The 23,499-nt window shown below is 37.8% G+C and overlaps 1 protein-coding gene across 5 annotated transcripts in view; it reads right to left on the reverse strand.

Annotated features, from left to right (window-relative positions):
- The window catches only part of Kiaa1328 (KIAA1328 ortholog), a 276,897-nt gene that overhangs the window by 78,012 nt on the left and 175,386 nt on the right, over positions 1 to 23,499 (reverse strand). For 3 of the 5 annotated variants that reach the window (XM_035440239.1, XM_035440240.1, XM_035440241.1), the window contains 2 exons: positions 18,482 to 18,589; positions 2,761 to 2,919 (listed from right to left, as the gene is read on the reverse strand). In XM_035440239.1, coding sequence (XP_035296130.1) covers positions 2,761 to 2,919; positions 18,482 to 18,589 — 267 coding nt within the window. The remainder of the gene's footprint in view (positions 1 to 2,760; positions 2,920 to 18,481; positions 18,590 to 23,499) is intronic. The other 2 variants (XR_004768371.1, XM_027400590.2) reach the window with 1 other exon arrangement.

Raw genomic sequence — 23,499 nt, forward strand, 5'->3', positions numbered from 1 at the left:
AATTGTTGGGAGTCCAGAACCAAGAGATATATCTATATCACAGCACCTGAATTTATAGCTCAGGAAACATCACAAAAGAGGGAGTGGAAAGATTATAAGAGCCATAATTCTAGGAAATCTACTATAAAAAACTGTCTTAAACTTGGCTGTACCAACAAGAACAGATTAATGGCAATATCAATAACAAAGCTGATGTAGAAAGGGAACTCACCACTGGGATGAGGTCCCACCACTAAGAACAAGTAACTAATGACTTTGCATTGGTTATGCAACGCAAAGTGGTCAGACTAGAAACCATATATACACACAAACAACCACAGAATCAGCAGGTTGTAGTAATATAATATATATATATATATATATATATATATATATATATGTGTGTGTGTGTGTGTGTGTGTGTGTGTGTGTGTGTGTGTGTGTGTATGTATATAAGTATGTATGCATAACAAAAATCATCAGAGAAAAATAGACTATTAATTTTAGAGTGGGGACATAAGAGGCATAAGAGGGATTGGAGGGAAGGCTCCTAGGAGGACCTGGAGGGAGGAAAGTGAAGGGGAAACATGATGGAATTCTATTTAATTAAAAATGTATAAGAATAAATTAAAAAGAATAAGCATTCTTGGGCATGTTTGTAGGTACATAAGAAAGATTCAGAGTGCGGAGGAAGAGCTGAGCGGCTCCTGTTGTACGAAGCAGTGATATAGTGAGTGTTGGGAAAGAGGACAGGATACAAATGAGGCACTATGGCAGAGATCTTTGGATGTGAAATCTTTATGATTTCTATGCAGAAATTCCCAATTCAAATTTAGAATGTTCATCCAGAGAGAGGCTAGTGACCTCACATTTTATTGCATGTTAATACAGGTCTCATTTTTAGTGAAGATGTACTTCACACTTAAAGGCACCTCAGATTTAAAATGGTTTCGTCAAAGTGAAATTCATTAATACTTTCTTAGTTTTAAGTCTGTCCAGAGCAGCAGAAACTGAGTGAGAAGGTGTTCTTTTGCTTTTTAAGTGAATGATAATGATTGTGTGCAAAGTAAAACATGGCTACAGCACCCACCAAAAAGTTCATTCAGAATTCTGCTGTTCTTGCAGAACCCAAGAGACCACAGATGCCAGCCCAAACTACTATACCAAGCAAAAACTTTCACTCACCATAGATGGAGAAAACAAGATATTTCCAGACAAAGTCAAATTTAAACAATATCTATCCAAAAATCCAGCCCTATAGAAGGTATTAAAAGGAAAACTCCAATCTAAGGAATTTAACTACACACAGGAAAACAAGCAATATATAATCTCACATCAAGAAAATCAAAAGAAGGACACACACACACACACACACACACACACACACACACACACGTGCACATATGGGAGCCATTCTCAATCGAACTACCACAACCACCTAACAGTTGTTTTTTTTTAAGTTTCAATAATATAATAGGATGTAAAGGGGTCTTGAAATCTGAATGGTAAATGACTGCTATTCTACAACATAACAGGTGAAGAGCCGAGGAGTATTTGCCAATATGCACTTTTGGGTTCAAATTAGCTTGAATACCCTAAATAATAGTTATTCTTACATAGTCATATTCACTTCTCTACTCCAAGTGCCTATAGCAGCTACTATATGTCATTCACCCACATTTTAAATTTTAGTTTTTTTAAAATATTAAAACATAATTATATTATTTTTCCCCATCTCCTTTCTTCCTTTAAATCCCTCCTATGTACCTCCTTTCCTCTCTCTTAAATTCATGGCCTTTGTTATTATTATATATATAGTGACCATACATATGTTACAATCACAATTACAGAAAACACACACACCTAAACATGTAAATACAGCCTGATGAACCTGTTTAGTGTTGCTTGTAATGATTTCAGCACTGATGACTTGGTATTGGATAAGCAATTAAGGTGCTCCTCTTTGGGGAAGACTATTTCTCCCACTCTCAGCAGTCCTCAGTTGTCTGTCTTTGTCTAGAGGTGGGATACAGAGAGGCTTCTCCCTTCCATGTTAGCATGCCTATTGCTGGACACAAGTACATTTTTATCTCTTACAGAATGAATGTCTACGAAATGGATCAAACAGGACAAAGGTCTTTGAGTCTCACTTGAGTTATCACACATGTAGTAGTTCTTTTCTGCCAAATAATAATCAACTGTATGGATTATTATTTGAGCATGCTCATATGACATGCAGGTTTTAAATAAATAAAGGTGTCTACCCTAATGTCAGTCACATGGTAAAATAAGAAGCTGTTAAGTCTTAAGTACTAATAAAGCCATCTTTTTAAAAGGAACCCTATTCTTTTATTCTCAATTCAAAATTTTGTGAATGCTTTTAAATAAATAAAAGGAAGCTAAGGCAAGAGATTATTTAAGCCCAGCATGAACAGCCCAGGCAACATAGTAAGATTTTTTTTTTTTAAACTTTGGTTGTTGTTGTTAGTAGGTCTCTATTCATAGAAGCACCACTGAATGAAGGTGCATGAGAATGCAATAGGAAGCTGGGTAGAAAAAGAAAATGTAGCATTTTAGAGGGATTCAAAGAAATGTAAAAGGCCCCATAATTGGAGCAGTCAGCTTCCAGCTACAAAGTTATGATTACATGCTATTTGTATGGGTCATGCCCTGGCACTCATGTTACTCAGAGCCATTCAATAGTATGAAAAGCCCCAGATCTGGATCGAATGCTAGTGATCTGCTCACCGGATCCGAACTGCCCAGTGGGACCCAACACACCTGGACACTGCTGAGGCTCCGGTAACAGTTCTGCCTCCATCCACCGGCACAGGTAGGCCAGGGGCAGTTTCCGGTTCCGGTTCTGCGGTCCTGCTCAGAGACATCTGACACCAGGGTCTGCTCACCAGTTCTGAACTCGGCAGCGGGATTCCAACACACCTGGACAGTGCCAAGACCCGTGTAACAGTGTTACCGCCATCCACGAGAAGAGGACAGACATCAGAGTATTGGATCTGTTTGCATCTACCAGAAGGGACCCTTGGTCCCATACCCACACCAGGAGAGGAAGAGACTCCTGCTACACCCACCAGAAGAAAGGATGAGAAGAGGACAATGAAAAAGCACACGCAACAACAGAAAACCCAATATGACACCACAGGAGACTAGGATCCATACACCAGCAAGACCTGAACATCACAATGCAGATGAACCAGAAGAGAATGACCTTAAAAACATCGTCATGAAAATGATACAGGCCCTCAAAGAGGACATGAGAAAATCCCTTAAAGAAATGGAAGAAAAAAACAAACCAAAAAATACAAGATATCAACAAATCTCCCAAGGAAACAGTTCAAGACCTAAAATCTGAAATAAAGACAATAAAGAAAGCACAATCTGAGGGAATGCTGGAAACAGAAAAGCGGGGTAAACATCAGGAACTACAGATGTAAGCATGACCAACAGAATACAAGAGATGGAAGAAAGAATCTCAGGAGTTGAAGACACACTAGCGGAAGTAGACTCATCAACCAAAGAACAACAGATTCAATGGAATACCCATCAACATCCCAACACAATTCTTCACAGACCTTGAAAGAATAATTCTCAACTTTATATGGAAAAACAAAAGACCCAGGATAGCCAAAATAACCCTGTACAATAAAGGAACTTCTGGAGGCGTCACCATCCCTGACTTCAAGCTCTATTATAAAGCTATAGTTCTGAAAACAGCTTGGTATTGGCACAAAAATAGACAGGTCGACGAACCTGATATTAACCCACACACCTATGAACACCTGATTTTTGACAAACAATCCAAATTTATATGATGGAACAAAGAGAACAACTTCCACAAATGGTGCTGGCATAACTGAATGTGGACATGTAGACTACAGAAAGACCCAAGCCTATTGCTATGCACAATACTTAAGTGAAAATGGATCAAAGATCTCAACAAAAACCCAGCCACACTGAACCTATTAGAAGACAAAGTGGGAAATACCCTTGAATTAATTGGTACAGGAGACCAATTCCTGAATATTACACCAATAGCACAGACACTGAGGTCAACAATTGATAAATGGGACCTCCTGAAACTGAGAAGCTTCTGTAAGGCAAAGGAGACAGTCAACAAGACAAAATGATAGCCCACAGACTGGGAAAAGATATTCACCAACCCCACATCTGACAGGGGACTGATCTCCAAAATATACAAAGAACTCAAGAAGCTGGCCTCCAAAATACCAAACAATCCAATTAAAAAGTGGGGTACAGAACTAAATAGACAATTCTCAATAGAGGAATCTAAAATGGCTGAAAGACACATAAGAAAGTGTTCAACATCCTTAGCCATCAGGGAAATGCAAATTAAAACAACTCTGAGATATCATCTTACTCCTGTCAGAATGGCCAAAATCAAAAACACCAATGACAGTTTATGCTGCAGAGGATGTAGAGAAAGGGGAACACTTCTCCACTGCTGGTGGGAGTGCCAACTTGTACAGCCACTTTGGAAATCAGTATGGTGACTCCTCAAGAAAATGGGAATCAGTCTACCACAAGATCCAGCAATTCCACTCTTAGGCATACAGCCAAAATAAGCACATTCATAAACAAGGACATCTGTTCAACGATGTTCATAGCAGCACTATTTGTAATAGCCCGAAACTGGAAGCAACCTAGATGCCCCTCAACCAAAGAATGGATAGAGAAAATGTGGTATATTTACACAATGGAGTACTACTCAGAGGAAAAAAAACAATGAAATCTTGAAATTTGCAAGCAAATGGATGGAACTAGAAGACACCATTCTGAGCAAGGTAACCCAATCACAAAAAGACAAACATGATATGTACTCACTCATATGCAGATTTTAGACATAGAGTAAAGGATTACCAGCCTACATTCCACACTGCCAGGGAAGCTAGAAAACAAGGAGGACCCTAAGAGAGACATACATGGTCCCCTGGAGAAGGGGAAAGGGTCAAGATCCCCTGAGCAAATTGAGAGCATGGGAAGAGGGGTTAGCTAGGAGAATGAGAAGGGAAGAAGAGGAGGGATGCAGAGGACATGAGGGAGCAGAAAGGTTGAGTCAGGGGAAGAATAGAAGATAAGAAGAATGGAGATACCATAATAGAGGGAGACATTTTAGGTTTACAGAGAAATCAGGCACTAGAGAAATGTCTGGAGATCTACAAAGATGATACCAGCTAACAATTTAAGCAACAGAGGAGAGGCTACCTTAAATGCACTTCTCTGATAATGAGATTGATGACTGACTTATATGCCACCTGATAGCCCTCATCCAGCAGCTGGTGGAAGTAGAAGCCGACACCCACAACTAATCACTGAACTGAATTGGAATCCAGATGCAGAGAAGGACAAGTGAAGATCAAAGGGGTCCAGACCAGGCTGGTGAAACCCACAGAAACAACTGACCTGAACAATGGGGAACACTTGCTCCCATGACTGATACCTAGGATACCAGCATGGGACTGATCCAGACCCCAGGAACATGGATTTCACTGAGGAAACCTGGGAAATCTACAGGCTCTCCTGTAGTAGTTCAGTACTTATCCCTAGCATAGGTGTGGACTTTGGGAGCCCATTCCACATAAAATACTCCCTGAACCAAGACACACGGGGGTGGGCCTAGGCCCTATCCCAAAGGATAATATAGACTCTGATGACACCCTATGGAAGGCCTCCCCTTCCCTGGGGAGTGGAAAGGATATGTGATAGGGTTTTAGTTGGGGGAGGTGGTAGGGGAGGATGGGAGCAAGAAGGGAACTGGGATTGTCATGTAAAACAATCTTGTTTCTAATTCAAGTAAAAAAAAATCTGAAAAAAAAGAAAATCCCCAGATCTTAATAAGGATACAGTGAAAGGTTTTAATTACACCAGTTTGAAGAGCCTAAGGGTAAACAATCATGCCTTTAAAAAATTATTAATGTAATCTTTTATTGATTCTTTGGGAATTTCACATCCTGCACCCCAAGTCCTCTCATTTCCCAGTCCCTCTGTATCCACCCTTCACCCTTGCAGTGTCCCCTCAAAGGGTAAGGTTCAATGCCTCTGACTTCTGGTTGGTACACTGGTTGGTATACTGGACCTTCATCGAAGCTATTCTAGGGTATCTTGCAGTTGCCTTGAGGTCATGGAGTTTCTGTGGCTATGGTTCCATAGGACCAATCCCTTCACATACTCCAGCAGGACAAAGATGGGGTAGATGTTGGAGATTGCCTACTCAAAGCCCTGGATGTGTTCTAGGTGGTAGATGGGATGTTTTAAGTGGGTGCTCTGGAACCATCCTCCTCTGATGAGGAGCACAGCCAACTCTCCCATATCCATGGTGAAGGGTGGGGCCAGTTTTCCCAAGTGTAGGGTGGTACTGGGCTTTCCTATTAAGGGACAGGGTCGGCTTTCCCTTTCTGGGGTCATCTCTCTGCTGAGACGCAGGGCCAGATCTGCACAGCCCTCATACTTCAAACCATGGTTCACCTGGGCCCCTGTTGTTAACACTGGCAATGGACATTAACACAGACCCCAGATGCAACAGGACTATGGATCCAGACATGGCCATCAGCAGAAGCTTGGGCTCAGATGTCACCATGGCCCCAGCTAATAGCACAGGACTCTGCGATCAGCATGGGGCAGGTAGCAGCGTGGTCCCTGGGCTCCAACATGGCTCCACTCACTATTACTCTACTGATTCACTAGCAAATTTTTGCTTCTCTCTCCAATGACCTTAAAGAGGGAATGCTTTTGTTAGAAAACAGTAATTTCCCAGAACTACAAGTAAGCATTGCTTCTTGGACCTTTTAGACACTTCATACCTCTGAATTAACAGGTGAAGGAGACAGTTATTGTACTCTCTGGGGTGACTGATCATGATTACCAAGGGGGAGGTGGGGCCTTTCCATACAGGGGAGGAGTTTTTTTTTAAGAGTATAAGGGTTCTGTTAGGATAGCTCCTCGTCCTATTCCCATGATGAAAGCTGATAGGGAGCTATAACCTATTTAGCAGGACCACAAATAGTCCAGCATCTTTGGAAATGAAGGTTTGGGTAGTCCTACCAACTAAAGAAACACGAAGATGGCTGCTTGATGAACATCAGTAATAGGAAAAAAAGCAGTTATAAATACTAGCCATGGCCAGTACTAGTTATACTTACTAGTTAATTATTGAGATAAAAATTTTGGTAATTTTAAGTATTACCTTCTAATTTGGTTCTGAATATGTCAATATATGTATATTGACCAATCTTTTTGCTTCCTTTTCAGTAAACCTTTATCACAAGATATAGTAAAATGTTTACACCTTAACATGTTAGTTATAAGCAAATGAGGGAGTAAATATTCCCTATGCATTCTCTTCTCAGCAAAGGGTCAGTATGGGTTCCGTGGTGTGCAGCTTAACTGTATAATGAAATGGAGAAATGGACATTTCATTACTACTTAAAAGTTAAGTATGGTTTAATGATATGTATATGTGTGACAACTTCACAAGGCATGAGCTGTGATGGTATATCCCATGTGCTAAACTCAGGTTAAAGTCCTTAGTAAATGAAATCAAATACTAACAGTAGTTGTTACTGTTGATCTCGGTAAGCTTCAGAAGTAACTGAAGATGTGAAATTCTAGGCAATTTGGATGGGGATGAATCTAGCTCATAAAAAGGTGAAAAGTAAAACCAAGACTTTTCTCAATAAGAAGAAATGTCTTCTGAGGTTTGTAGCTTTGTCATGTTTCCAAGTTCCAGCTGCCCTTCTTGAAAGCCTATGTCATAAATTCCAACGTACCTGGCCAACAATTTTGTATGCAAACTTTGCAACATGTCTCACAATGTGTATCTTCTCTGATTCTGTTTCTCTGGTGAACACAGCATCAACAACAGAGACTTGGTCCACCAGGTAGCCCAAGGACCAGATTCAAGGTTAAGCAAAAAGGCTTGCATACAGTGTACAGCAAAGTAGAAAATGCCAAACAGCAAAGCAAATGCAGAAAATCAATCTTCACTACAGGAGCAATAGGGAAAGCAAATGACCTCAATATAAAAAATTCTCTGCAGGATTATAAAAAATTAAGTTTCATATGCGATAGTGAGTTCTTCTGAGACAGCATGTACCTAGTGCAAACCATCACAGGCCAATTGAGATGACTGTATTCTCAAATACTTCATGCATACTTAGGAACAAGGTTGCTATTTCTAGCATTCTAATAACTCTTCAACTATTCTATCTTATCTACAGAGTGCTTACATATGAATGCTTCCACAAAGAAGACCACTTTTTAAAAAACATAAGGAATACACTTACTTGCTGTTTTTATTTGTATATTATGTGTTTATATGAATGGTAAGAATCTAAAAGTTATATTTTTAACTACCTCTAGGCAATTAGAAAAGCAATTTGAAGATACTGCTAATTAAAATTAAAACCCTTTATGGCATTTAAAAAATTATGTTCATTCACAGGGAACTCTTGGGACTTCTGAAAATTAAGGATAAATAAATTGACTTAATCATCACTATTCTTAACCTTGCTGTCTATACTCAATAGGAGGAACATAAAAATCTTATATGCCAAATGGGTGGTTGCTTGTAAAATGACTTTTGGCTTCCATCTATTTTGCTTAGTCCTTACACCCTCCTCTTAAGGCAAAATATCTAATGAGTAAATATTTTAGTTATGTAAGTAAAACAGCACATATTTATAGATACATATTTATAGATTCCTTCATGAGAAAATTGACCTGCACACATTTTATCAATTGGATCACAATATATAGTAACAGTCCTTTGGCCCCTACCAAAAGATTATCAACTAAAAGCTGTAGGTCTCAGGCTGATCTGCAATTATTGGGGCCTGCAGAAAAAGTCATTAGAAGTGACAACTTCAAACATTTGCCATCTTCAAGTCTGTTGTTTATCTCCTGAGGAAGTGTTCAAGATACAGGATGCCACCTCTGCTCCATATTGTGACAAGAACTTGTACCTTTCAGATTTCAACAACTCACAGAGTTATTGTTTAAAAACAAATCAAACAACTCACCTTTAATAAGTCCTAGAATGAAGTTCTAAAGTGAGCAGGCTCAAATAGAAATGGAAGATCCAGTGTCCCGATCCTATTAATAATGCTCTTGGCTTGGAAGAAAATTACTTTTGAAAAGTATTTGTATAAATACTTAGAGCATAGAATCACTGATATTCCATCCATTCATGAGCAGCAGGCAAACTGTAAATGTTTACACAATTTTATTACCATTGCTTACATTTAACTAGTTGTAGCAACAGTATTCTTAGGAAATATCTCCAATTTCTATCAACCACAGCCTGTATCACATGCACAAATATAAGTCCCCTCAAAAAGGTGTGCACCTAAAAAGTCCATCATATTGAAAAAAATTTGTGAGTTGCCATATAAGGAAATATCCCACTTATTAATTAAGATACTATATACTTTGATGTATTAAGATGATGAATCCGATTAAAAAGTATCTAGACCCAAGAACATGAAGTTAAGATATATGAAGATACAAATTCTAAGCATATAACAATGCCAGATATTGGGGTAGGTAGGACAGGAGGCTTTCTTTTCCTATGAGGGTCTTTGATCTGCAAAGTAACAGTAAATTGTGTATAGACAACAGCTCAAAAGGGCCTTCAGTGGCCTTTGTTTTCAGTCTACTAGCCATCCTTTGAAAGCCAGTGTTTGGGGCAAGGAAGAAGAAAGGTGTCTCCATCTGAAGCTCAAGAAGGAAGTTCTGCTGCAGAAGGGCCCAGGGTCAGGCATGACATGTACAGGTAGGTACCAGACTGTGCTGGCCTTCTCCTTACTTCTTACCATGAAAATGTGCAGTATATTTACCATGAACTTATATTTTTAAAGTTGTTGGTAACACATAATTTTTAAATATAGTTGCCAGTAACCAACAAAAAATCAACATCACAAATAGGACTGCATAGTACCTGTTCCTCTTTATGGAACCATCATATACAGAGAGATTGCCTATAGCCATCTTGGGAAATCAGTTTAAAAGCAATTCCTAAACAGTGCAAACATGTACAAGTGTGCAAGGAAATCTTGCAGGAGGACCATGTATTCTGAAGAAAAGCTATGAAACACTTCTTCAGTTCTCATTTGATAATTTACTTAGAAGTTTTAATAACACTAAAAGAGGACATATTTTAAAGAAGTTTTAGTTGCTTAAAGTGATGATTAATGAGTTCAGGGCAGTACAATAATCATCACAACCTAAGGTTACATTATTTCTACACACCTCAAAGAGACATTATATCCATGTGCAGTATTTCCTTGTTTCCCTTCCCCAACTGGATCATGGCTAACTTACAACTTTTATCTATGGAGTTGCTTCCTCAGGACATTTTGTTTAAGTGGAACCATAGTAACCCTGCTTTAGGTCTGCACATTAGTATCCTGTTCCTTTCTACTGCCAAGTATCCCACTGTGTGATAGGACATTTTACTTACCATTTACCAACAGAACACTTGCAGTACCTCCAGCTTTTAGATCCTGTGAGAAAATGGAGCTATGTCCATGCACGAGAAGTTTCATATGGATATGTTAATAGTGGGAGAGCTGGACCATTAGGGTATTCAGCGTTTAACTGATGATTATACAGTTATTAAAAAGGTAGAGAAATTTTGAAAATTGTAATGTAGGCCTAGGAAAAAGTACTGAAGACAAAACAGCCTTTTGTAACTGAAAACAATTTGACAGATGAGAAACAGGTCTCTGAAGCCACTGCCTCCAGCATGTAGTAACCATCATTCTAATCATAAATTCTATGAGACCAGCTTTTATATCACACATATGAATGGTGTCAACCATGAAAACAGACAGACACCAAGAGAACAGGATTTATTTATGTATAAATAAATCCACATGTCTGTAGTTAATTGATTTCTTTGTTTTGTTTTGTTTTGTTTTTCGAGATAGGGTTTCTCTGTAGCTTTGGAGTCTGTCCTGGAATACACTCTGTAGATCAGACTGGCCTTGAACTCACAGAGATCCACCTGTCTCTACCACCCAAGTGCTGGGATTAAAGGCATGTGTCACCATCACTAAGTCCTGTTAATTGATTTTTGATAAAAGTGATAAGAAAGCATATTGGAGAAAAGACAATTTTATCAATAAATGGTTCTGTGAAAATGGCACCACATGCAAAGGAATAAAATCAGATCCCTGTCACTTACTAGCTCAGTCCCAAATGGACTGAAACCTAAACATAAGACTTGCAACAATGAAAATGCTAGGAGAAACATAGGGTAAGCTCTTAGGACAATGTTGTTCATACTAATTTTTTTTGACACATCACAAAAGTACATGAAATAAAAAAAAGATACAGGATTTTACTTAACTAAAAACCTGTACAGCAAAGGAAACAAACATTAGACTGAAGAATGAAAAAAGTATTTGTAAACTATATATCTGCAAAGTATTAATATACAGAATTATAAGGAACTAAAAAAACAACACCAAAAATAAAAATACCCACATAGCCTGATATTAAAAATGGGAATTATACCTAACAGACATTTTCAGAAGACATTACAAATGGGCAGTGGGTATAAGGAAAAAAAAAAACAAGGAAAGAAGGAAGAAAAAAAAAGGAGAGGGAAGGAAAGGCAGGCAGGTGGCTCAACAATCTCTGTCAACTGTAACTTCTGACATAAACACCCCCTTCACCCTTAAGATTCTCACATGTAGATATTTTCTAAGGTTGAGTTTACAACCCCATCTTTCTCTGATGTTTTTGAAGAGATTCAGATCCATGTCTTAGTCATTTATTGGAGAGCCTATCCTGAGACTCCTCTCTGCCTAACAGTCTGAATTCTATGGATGGAGAGACTCCTAGTGAATGTCCAGTTACTTACTCCCTGCCTCCCTGTCTCCCTGCCTCCCTCCCTCCCAGACAGAGAGATCAGGTGCACTGAGTTATCTTTAAAACTGCAGCTAATTAATAAAAAAGCAAATTCTAGCACCCTACTACCCCAGGGATCTTCAAAATCAAAATGGGACCTGATATTTAAAACCTCTTAAATCTAGCCTAATCTAGTAAAGCATATTGGAGAATACACTAGTAAGTGTATTCTTCATTTGAAGTTTCCCTTAATCTCTGTGTTGCAGTGAAACATTCCTGCTGCTGGTCCTCACAGACAAATGTCAATTTTTTACTTTCTCTAAGAGTCTCTCCACCTCTCTTACCACTGGCAGACGAGGGGGAGAAGGTCCCTATAACTGGACTGTCAAAGTCCTATCTTACCTTTCAGGACTCAGCTCAAATTGCATTTATAAACATATCTTTTATTTCCTATGCTTCTTACATACCCCCTACATTAAGAATAAATGGTAAAATTTATATATTTGACTTCTCTTTTTTAAAAAACCATACTTTATTACAAAACTTAATTACAACTAATAATTTAAAAAGTTCCTGTACCTTTAAGAAATTATTTTACTAAACAAATTTTATTATAAAAATCCTTCAAATAAATAAAAAGTATCACATACTCAAAGTAATGAGGCCCAGATTCAATGAACTTATATACAATAGGAATCACATTCAGAACAGAAGCTGTGAAGCCTCACATTAAATTTTATACTTTCAGCTCTGAATATATTTTGTGTACTTTTCTACCACCAAAACAAAAAACAACCAATGACAGAATTAGATCTAGAAAAAACACTTAGATTTATGGTCACTTGTGTCTATACCAACACTCCTTCCTCTCCTTGGAATTCCTTAAGGTAACAGCTTCCCTACACTCTGCCATAATCAGCAAAACTGACATTTATTTACCTAGCTTGGGGCGGGGGGGGGGGCAACCCAGAATTAGTATGCTAGGCTTGGTCTACCACTGAGCTACATTCCCAGCCCCTACTTAATTTTTTCAATGGTAGGTATTTAATAAAGTGTTTAGTTGAATAAGTGGGCAATAAAGTTTTGTAATAAAGTGTTTAGCATTATATGAAAGTACAAACTGGTGAGAAATTTAGGAATCTGCTTAATTGGAAAATGAGTACCTTATGAAAGTCATCTTTACTCAGTAAATGAAAAAACATCTAAGGAATTAAAAAATAAAAAGGGGCCTGTAAACAGAGATTCTGGTGAATTAAGTCAGTTCCATGTTTGTGTAGTAATTACTTTCCAAGGGCCTGGCTCAGCTGTGCCCTACGATTTGATCTTATTTGTCATTAAGGCTTTGCAGATTATTTATTTTCATTCTATAGCATTTATGCAGGAAGGCAGCAATGGAAGCTCCCTTGTCTGTGATTCTTCCCACAGATAATAGAAAATAAATTGCAATTAGATTTTGGTAATTGTATATAATTAACTCAAAATGAGCTGTTAATTATAAAAAAATATGTTTTTAACTTTCTCGTTATCTCATTTATTTTATTTCCAAATTCTTAATGCCTCACTTGAGTCAGTTTGATATTTTAAATACACAGAGTACTTTTAATACTCAGATAATTTAAATTTCCAAATAAAAAAATTTAGTTTACAATTAAATTTTATCTAGGGAGTTCTCCTATTGAAAGGTCATTCTCATAATGGTTTTTGATTGTCTTCTAAAAGCAGCAGGTATTCTAGTGTTAATAATACAGGCTGCTCAAGGCATTACGGTAATCTTGACTGACCCAGCTCTACCTTTTTCTGGATAAATGGAGACAACACCATTTCCATATCAGTTGAATCAGAGAGGATTTATTGTCTTTTCCTTTTTAAACTTCATTTTATATTTAAAATTTTAAGAGCTGCTGAGTGAGAATTCTTGGCTTTCCTACAGCTATCACACTGTCAAAGCAGTTACTAAAGCTGCTTCTAATTCTTTTATAACAATATCTTAAAAGTCTGTTTTCATCATCATAGGCATACTAGTAAATAGTTTCTGGAAGCAGTGTATGATCTTATCTTACTATCCTCACAATTTAAAGTTTAGAACATACACATCACAATGCTTGGAAACCTTGTTCAAAGCATGCTCATCTCTTCCCTGGAGCACTAGTCATCCCAGCATCACTATACGCACCTGACCACCAGTCATGAACATTCAGAAATCAAAACTGGGAATATGAACAGCTACAAACTTTCGGGGGGGGGGGTTATCATGGCTCTACAAGTTGTCTGTATGGCTATAACTGCAGTATCTGGCAGAAACACTTTAAAGGACAAAGGCTTAGTTCTGTTCATAGTCTCAGTCCAGCTCATGGATGCTGGAATGTTTGCAGGAGCTCATTCATATCACAGCAGATAATACAGGAACCAGAGGCTGGGTGTAACCTCCAGAGACCCCCTACTTTGACGTGCTGGGCCCACTTCCTAGAGCCTACCAAAACAGTGCTTGAAGAACCAGGGTTCAAAGCACAAGTCTCTGGGGTACATTTCAGATTCAAAGTGAACTTCTTAAATATAATTTACAATAATAAATTATTCACGGTATCTTGTAAAAATAACCTCTGGGCTGCCAACTTTATTTTGGAGAAGTCTATTCTTTAAAAACATACCACAATACTGAATCTGGAGATTGCATATGGTAGAATGGCATTTTTATTATATTAATTCTACTGATCTATGAGCAGGAGAGGTCTTTCCTTTTCTGATATCTTCTTCAATTTCTTTCTCTGATGTCTTAAGAGTTTTTAAATTATTTAAGTCTCTCACTTGATTAGTTAGAGCTACCCCAAAGACATTTTCTATAAATTTGAGGTTATTGGGAAAGGTGTTGTTTCACTGAATGTACTTATCAGCTGTAGTAGTTTCCTGGTGGAACTTTTAGGGCCACTTATATATACTATCATATCTACAAATAAAGATAATTTGACTTCTTCCCTTCCGTTTGTGTAACCAATATCTGATTTTATTTAAGGTCCACACCATGAGATGGAACCAATATCAGACACTGTTAGGGTAGCTAAGAACCTGAGACTGATAAGTCAGAGACCTATGGGAAGTATAAATACTATTGTTTTCTTAAAGGAATGTAGCAATAAAATGATTGTCAATGACATTCTGCTATTCCCATGCTCAGATGTGTGCCATGCTCAGCCATCTCAGAGAAGTTTCCTCCTGCAGCATATGGGAACAAGTACAAAGACCCACAGCCAGAGAATTTGCAGAGTAAGACCTTTGAATACTCAACCCTATAAGGGATGTTTCCATCCAATCCCTACCCTCAGAGTTCATGGAACTCTGTGGAAGAGGAGGCAGAAAAGCTGAAAGAGCCAGAAGGGATGAGGATATCAAGGAATCAGTCCTTTTAGACAACAGAGCTGGAACACAAATGAACTCGTAGACTGGTAGCCTGCACAGGGCCTGCATGGGTCTGTACCGTACCAGGGCCCTAGATCTGAAAGAAGTAGACATGCCGATCATTTCTAACCCAGAAGCTATCTCTAATTGATAGCTACTTGCATATGAAAAATATAATAATAATATTAATAGGAAAAATACTTTAAACTAAAAAGTAACAAGAAGTCTGGGCATGGTGGCACAGACCTTTAATCTCACCACTTTCGAGAGGTGAGAGGGAGACTTTCTGTGTGTTCCATGCCAGCCTGGTCCACACAGTGACTTTCAGATCAACCAAGTCTATACAGTGCCTCCCTCCAAAAAAGTAATAAAAAATTCTTACATAGCATCTAAAAACAGTAATGCCCCTACCAAAAAAAAAAAAAAAAACTATCAGAGAACAAAAGTTCTACAAAGAAGAAATACAAAGTGCTAATGGATATAGACAAATGTTCACCTTATTTGAATATTAGGAAATTGCTAATTACGCAGGATTCTTTCTGTTTATTAAATCTCCAAGTGTTGCTTAATTATTCAAATCAACATTAGAAAGCCAGTTTACTGGCCTGATTGAAAACATAACTCTGTCCCTTTCTGAAGCCTCTCTGAAAGAACCATGAAAGAATGAGAAGGATAGAAGCCTGTCAAGCTGTAGAAATGTGACAATAGGTAAAAGGTGTCACAAAGTTCAGAAGTCTGAAAAGCAGGTTTGAGTTAAATTCAATTAGCCAATTAGAAAAAAAAAAATCAAAAACTGCTGTTGGTCTGAAGGAAAAGGATTGAACCTTGCCAGAGAATTCCTGAAAGCCCCCTCCCCTATCAGCTTGCTACAAGTGGCCAGAGCCTTAAAACCACCAAGCTGCCCTCTGACTGGAGGTTTACTTCCAGAAAGGAAGAAAAAGTGACTGCAGGCTGAGGAGATGCTCAGTGGGTAAAACACCTGATTTTTAGCACCCATGTAAATGCAAAACAAACAAACAAACAAAAAACCAAAAAAACCCACAAACAAGTAAACAATAAACAAATAAAAGGCAATAGGTGTCACATGCTTGTAATTCCAGCATTGGGGAAGTGGAGATAGGTGAGGGCTCACTGGTGAGCCTTTTTGTCAAGTTCCAGGCCGGAGAGAAACTATCTCAAAAAACAAGGGAAATGGGAGATGGTTATGGAAGGAGTTAGGGGAGAAATGGAGGGTGAACATGATCAAAATGCATTGCATGACATTCTCAGAGTTAATAACAATATTATATTAACAAGGTAGATGATGCCCGAAGAATCATGAGCCCAACGTTGTCCACTGGCCTCTGCATGCACTCACAGACATGTCCACATGCACATGAATACATAAGAATGACTCTAGGTGTGGGGGTCTGAAATACAGTTGGCTTTAGAAAGCCAAACAGTTCAAAAAGGTATTAGGTGAAAACACATATCAAGGCCCTCTTCACTCTTCACAGAGCCCCTCACACTGTCAGCTGGTACAGTTTATATCTTAAATGTTTGGAGGGTTATCTGGCTGTTGGTGGATAGCTTTAGGTGATGATCTGTAGAGCACAACAATGCGGGTACCCTCTTGAATGGGATATTGAAATATTGGTCTAAGCTCTGCTTCCTGGTTACCATGAGGTAAACAACTTTGTCCTTCCAAGTGTTCTCTATCACAGTATTCTGCCTCATCACAGACTGAAATCTCTGAAATAAAAAAAGATCCTTTCATCCATTAGAGTTTTTAATGCATTTTGTCATAGCAATGAAAATCTGACTTAACAGCAGCCTAGCTCATAAAATGCCCCCATCCAATTTTCCCAGCAAGTCATACAATTTATTCTTAGGAGAACTGACTACCCAAGAGAAAAGACCTATGGGCAGAAACAGGGAGGAGTCCCCATGGCTTCTATCTAATCCATAGGGAACCCAGAATTTGACAAACTTTGTTGACACATATCAAAAGCTTTTAATAGCTGTTTACTGCTTTTGCTTAGAAATAATAGTGGTTAATTAGATATTTGTGGACAAGACAAACTTGAACTTGTTAAAAACAGAATAGTGTATCAGGAACAGAAGCAGCTTCAAAACCCACTATAAATACTTTCAGAGTTATGAGAAATATGACACATATAAAACAGAATGGACGAATATTTTTTAAAGGCACATTTGAAGAATAGTAGTTCTTTGACATTAAAAATGACAGCAATAATAAAACCCAAGAGAATCCCTGACAGATAAAACTCAGAAGGTTTCTTAGGAACTAGAGAGAAAGATAAAGATGAATAATAAAAGTGGGAGAGGAATAAAAAGAGGCAATGGAAGACGATTCTAAGAAATTCAGCATCTGAAATACACTGAATTTCAACTCAAGTTCCAGGAAGAGACCACGCAAAAATAGACCTGATAGACTGCAAAACATACATTTCTCTGGACTGAAGAAAGTTTCCCAACTGTAGGAGTATACTGTTTACTCAGTACAAAATAGATGTGTAAAAGGCTAACTAATGTACAGTAGCACTAATGTTTAGGACAATTCACATAAAAACAAGGTCCAAATAGTTTTCACAGAAAATGAATCACAAAAAGATGAATAATCAAATTGTATCAATTTTAAAATGGCAGTAAATGTAGAATAGGTAAATAAGAAATATAGGGGCATACAGTGGCTACACAATAAATACTTGCTGACTAAACTAACACAGTTCTTCAAAGTATTAAATGGTATCAGAAAAGAGTGAGTACATAAAATTCTGTATAAGCATAATCTTTATTACTCAATATAGAACACCACAGTTATGAAAAAAAAGTGGCTTAATGATTGTTTCTGAAGGTAGGATTGTGAATGATTTTTATTCTTTTCAATTTTTTTCAAAATTGCATAATGAGAATATATATTCATGTAGTTTTAAGTGATCCAAAATAGTAATAAGAAGCAGGCATGTAGCTCATACACATGACCTGTGTGTTTTGGTGGAAGAGGTAGGAGGACCAGAAGTTCAAGGATGATCTTGGTCATATAACGAGTTCAAGGCCAGCCTGAGCTAGTTGAGATCTTGCCTCAAAAATATTACCATTATCAACAGAAAAAAAAGGGAAAAAAGCTAATGATGAACATAAAGCTATAAGCAATTATCAAACACATTCTAAGTATGCACATCCTTAGTATTTTGCCTTCCCTCACCCCCCTCAGGTTTACCTTGGTCCAGAGTCACTACCATTCATATCAAGATCGGGTTCTTGGGGTTTGTTAAATTCGTTATCAGCAACCAGTTCTCGAGACTTAAATATAGCTTGAGTCTTTAACCTGTAAAAGTAATTTTAAGAATTTTTAATTCCATAGAGCCAATAGGCTCAACACACACATACACACACACTTCCTAAACACAAATTAAGTAAGCCCATCAGTTTATAGGACTTTAGATTTTCTTTGGAGAAGCATGTGGGAAGATTGAGCTGGTTAGAGTGTAATTTAAAAACTCAGAATTGTAAATGTTTTCAGAGCATTTTGTCTCTCAATTCTAAAAGGTGAAAGCTTCCATCTATTCATTGTTGAGTGTTTGGCTCATTGTGTTGGTTACAGTTGCTATGATAAAATGTTAGACAAAAAAATCCTGAGGGAGATAAGGTTTGTTTTGGTTCACAGTTTGATGGTGTAGACCATTACAATGGGAAGGACCTGAAAGTAAGTGTTGAGGCAGCTGGTCACATTGCATTTTTCATCAAGAAGCAGAAGGGGATGAATGTTAGACTTCAGCTAGCCTTTCCCTTCTTATGTAATCTAGGATCTGAGCTCAGAGTCCCATGTATCCACAAGTAGAGTTAGGTCTTCTTACCTCAATCCACATAATCAGGATAATCCTTCACAGCCATGCCTGGAGGCTTGTTTTATGTGAGTCTAGATTCTACCAACTCAACAATCAACATTAGCTGTAGGGTGACACCATAACCACGCCTCCTAAGGGCTGGCTACAGGTGTGCCTGACCATGCCTGTCAAGGTATTTACCAGAGTAAAGGTATCTTGAATCTACATTTTCCTTCACTTGGCGCCCGAATAACTCTATTTTTCCTTATTTCCTAATCCCTATTCAGGTAAATCAATGCTGGATTTAGAGTTGGATTTGGCTTTCCTCCCCTAAAATCCAAGCATGTTGTTTAACTAAACTTTAGAGTTTCTGTATTATATCAAGAAGCGAATTGATGTAATACAGTCTTTCTTGGCTCTTTCCTTCAAGGTATACACCGTCTCACAATCATTATTTTTCCACGATTGCCTTTTCCAGCATACACACATGTACAAGCAAACATTTCTCTGCTAATACTTATGTTTGAGTCCCACACAGCCAATGAAGACCCGCCTGACAACAATCATTGGACGCTCCGGAAAAGGAATTGAGCCATACCTCCTAGACTACACTGAATCCAACTTACTCCATTTCAACTGACACTGACTAGAGCTTCGAGTACTGACTTCAATCAAGTTGAGGATTTCAACCTAGATCTTCATTCAAGCAAATCCCATCTAACATGGATTGGATATAACCTGTTAGAGAATTTCACTATTCTAACATTTTTTTTTCTCACAGGACCCCACAAGGCTACCATTGTCCCATTTCAGCAGGAAGTAACTTGGAGGATGCTATGCCCCCATTCTCCATTATTGTCTATTAGGGTAGTGTAAGCTTAGTTAGGAATAACTTTCCTATTAGCGTTGGGAGTGGAAGGTGGTGTTCAAGTTGGACACCTCTTTCAGGGCTTAGCTAAAATAGGCATATTTAGGATGTGCAATAGCAGATTATTGTATCTTCTTGTATTTCACCTTTATGATTGTTAATTTTGGATATTTTACACTATTAAGTTTTAATCCTCTTTTAGACTAAAAGGGGAATTGTAGGGAGATACCGTAACCACACCTCCTAAGGGCTGGCTACAGAAGGTCAAGGTGAGGTCAGAGTGAGTGCGACATGGGCTCTTAAGCAGCCGCAAACACATGGAACACTTGCTGCCCCTTCTCCCTAGTCTCTCTGCTCTGGCTTGCATTTGGCTGGTATTTATCAGAATAAAGGTATCTTGAATCTACAAATATTTTCCTTTAATTAGCCATCACAATGTTCACTGTTGTTACAAAATACCTGAGTAAGTAAATTAATGAGGCAGGATTTATTGGCCTCTTGGTTTCTAAGGTTTTAGCTTATGGTTTTTGTGGGTCTGAGGTGAGGCAGAAGAACATAACAGAGGAAAGCTGCTCACCTCATGTGAGCCTGGAAAGAGTGGGACAGGAAATACCCATCAAAGGCATACACTGATGAGCCATCCCTCCAAGCAGGCCTGCCTTGTAGATTTTACCAAGTCATAATAATGCCACAAATTATGAATTATCAACAGCTTTAATGCAAAAGATCAACTCATTGATGGGTTGGTGGATTATTCCATTGGCTCAATTATTTCATTAGACTGGTGCTTTTGTGAGCCAATCATTTCCCTTACGTTTCATCTCTGAACATTGCACTTGTGACCAATCCTCCAACATAGAGGCCTTTTAAAGAAACACTTTAAATAGAAGCCATTTAAGTTACCCAGGTCTAAATAAAGACTCTTGTAATTCTCAAGTACTATTGACTCTGTAAACAAATTTAGGAGGTATCCAACTTCTCATGTTGACACTTCAAAAGCTGGGAGAACAGTGACAACATATTTTCTTTAGGCCACAGATAAATATAGAATGAGGTTATCTGGTTAATTTCTTTTGTCAACTTGACATAAGTTATAGTCTTTTGGGAAAAGGGAACCTTCATTGAGAATGCCCCCAAACTGTGGGCACTTTCTTGATTAATGGTTGACATGAAAGGGTTCACCTCCCTATGGCCAGTTCTCCTGAGCCTGGTGATCCTTGGTGCTATAAGAAGGCCAAGCAAACCAAGGGAGAAAGTGAGCAGGCAGAGTTCCTCCAAGGCTTATGCTTTGGTTCCTGCCTTGCTTAATTTTTGCCCTAACTTCCTTCAGTGATGGACTATTTATTACCTGGAAATGTATGATGAAATAAACCCTTTCCTCCCAACTTGTTTTCGTTCATGGTGTTTTATCACAACAACAGAAAACCTAGGACAGAAGGCATGGTATATACTGAGATTAAGGCCATACTCACATGTACTGAGAAGGGAAGGCTGTTGAAAGTACCAGTACAAAAATCTTCTATCTAGAGTTTAGGGATCAATCACTGACAACAAATATGTGATCCATTCTTTCAGTTTTGCAGAAAATGTTTTTGGGTAATATGTACAAGCATATTCACTATGAAATAAAAGCTGGGAGCTGGTGGTGCACACCTTTAATACCAGAATGTGGGAGGCAGAAGCAGGTGAATCTCTAAAAGTTTGAGGCCAGCCTGGTCTACAAAGTGAATTTCAGGACAGCCAGAGCTATCATACAGGGAAACCCTGTCTCAAAAAACCAAACCAACCAACTAAACAAGAAAACAAAGAAAAACTATTAACTAAAAATGTGAAGTGTTTTGCACAAGAACTATGAACATCATATTCATCACTATCAAAAGACATTCTTTTAGTTGTAACTATACATGGTGATATACAAAGAGGCGGAATTTACCGTATTATTTTGTAGTGACATGCAAATCGTTAGTAAATGCAGGTGTAAAATGGTAAAATCAGGCAATTATGAGAAAAGAGTAAGAAAAATAGCAAAAACAGCAGTCAGAATAGCTCCTGCAGCAAGAGTAGAAATGATGATGTTGACAACCACTTAGGAATGTTTCTTACATACATTATTGTACTGATCCACATAGATGCCCTGGAAGTAATTACTTTATTACATGTATTTACAGAGGAAAGTGTGGCAGGCCTAGGCATAAAACTTATCCAAGGTGATATGATTTTTTTGTTGTTGTTGTTTTTGTTTATTGGATTTTTTGAGTCAGGGTTTCTCTATGTAGCTTTGTAGACCAGGCGGGCCTCAAAGTCACAGAGATCCACCTGCCTCTGCCTTCTGAATGATTGGTTTAAAGGTGTGCACAACCACCACTCGGCCAAGGTGATATGTTTTTAAGTGGTGAAGGTGGTACATTTTTCATAGCTAGGTATATAGTATATATATATTACAGATGTCAGAGACCAAAATAAATATTATAAATAGCTTTGACTTTACTCATTACAAATGCACTACTTTACTCTTATTCTCAAAGGAATTCATGGTGATTCTTGGCACTGTAATCAATTGTATTCTCCATAAATCTTCTTTGAGCAAGGCTTTCTGAAAGCACTGACTATGTAATCCGAAGGTGGCAGAATCATTTCCAAATCAGAATTTAGATGAGGGCTAATTTCTTCCCAAATTCATTTCAATGAGAAAGTCTCATCCCCAAACCCTGACGACTTTACTTTAATTCTATGCTACTCACTTGGTATTCAATTATAAATTGTCTTTTCAATACATTTCCTGAATATCCTAAGCATCATAAATAATACCATGTGCATAGCTAGGATTAATTTATTACTGCAATTGAAGTGAGTTACCTGTCCACTTAAATTACAAATTCAGTAAAGATAGACAACAGTTCATATTATGTATAAATTAGTGAATGAGACTACACAACACTGAAAGGGGTCAGGTTTTATTCCTCCCACACAAATTTGGGCAGAAATAATACTTTTCTAAAACAGTGAAACTGAGCTGAAGTATAGACTATACTTTACAAAATATACTATGGTGCTCTTTTGCATACATCCCTTAACTTAAAGAGCTAGTGAGAAAGAATCCAAACCTAAAACTAAGGAAGGTGTAGATAATTTGAAAAGGAAAGCAATTTTTTTTTAAATTTTAAATTGCATTTCATTTTATTTTTTAAATAAATGTTCTAACAATAGGTATTTATGAGATTTAGATGATATCTCTATGCATACACATAACATTGTGGTCAAATCTAGCTTTCCTCTATGTAGATATCTCCATACATACATCCCTTATTGGCCTTCAGTAATCACTGATTAACATGGAGATTGGCTTTTTTTTTTCTTTTTCTGTTTTTTTTTGGTTTTTTGAGACAGGGTTTCTCTGTATAGCTTTGGAGATTGGCTTTTTATAAAGCTTCAACAAATGAGAGAATCCACTGGTACTTGCTTTGCTATGTATAACCTATTTTACTTATAACAATGGCCAGTTTTATCTATTTTGCTGCAAATGACAGGATTTTATTCTCTTAT

Source organism: Cricetulus griseus, chromosome 2, assembly GCF_003668045.3.
Source record: "Cricetulus griseus strain 17A/GY chromosome 2, alternate assembly CriGri-PICRH-1.0, whole genome shotgun sequence".
Lineage (NCBI taxonomy): Eukaryota > Metazoa > Chordata > Mammalia > Rodentia > Cricetidae > Cricetulus > Cricetulus griseus.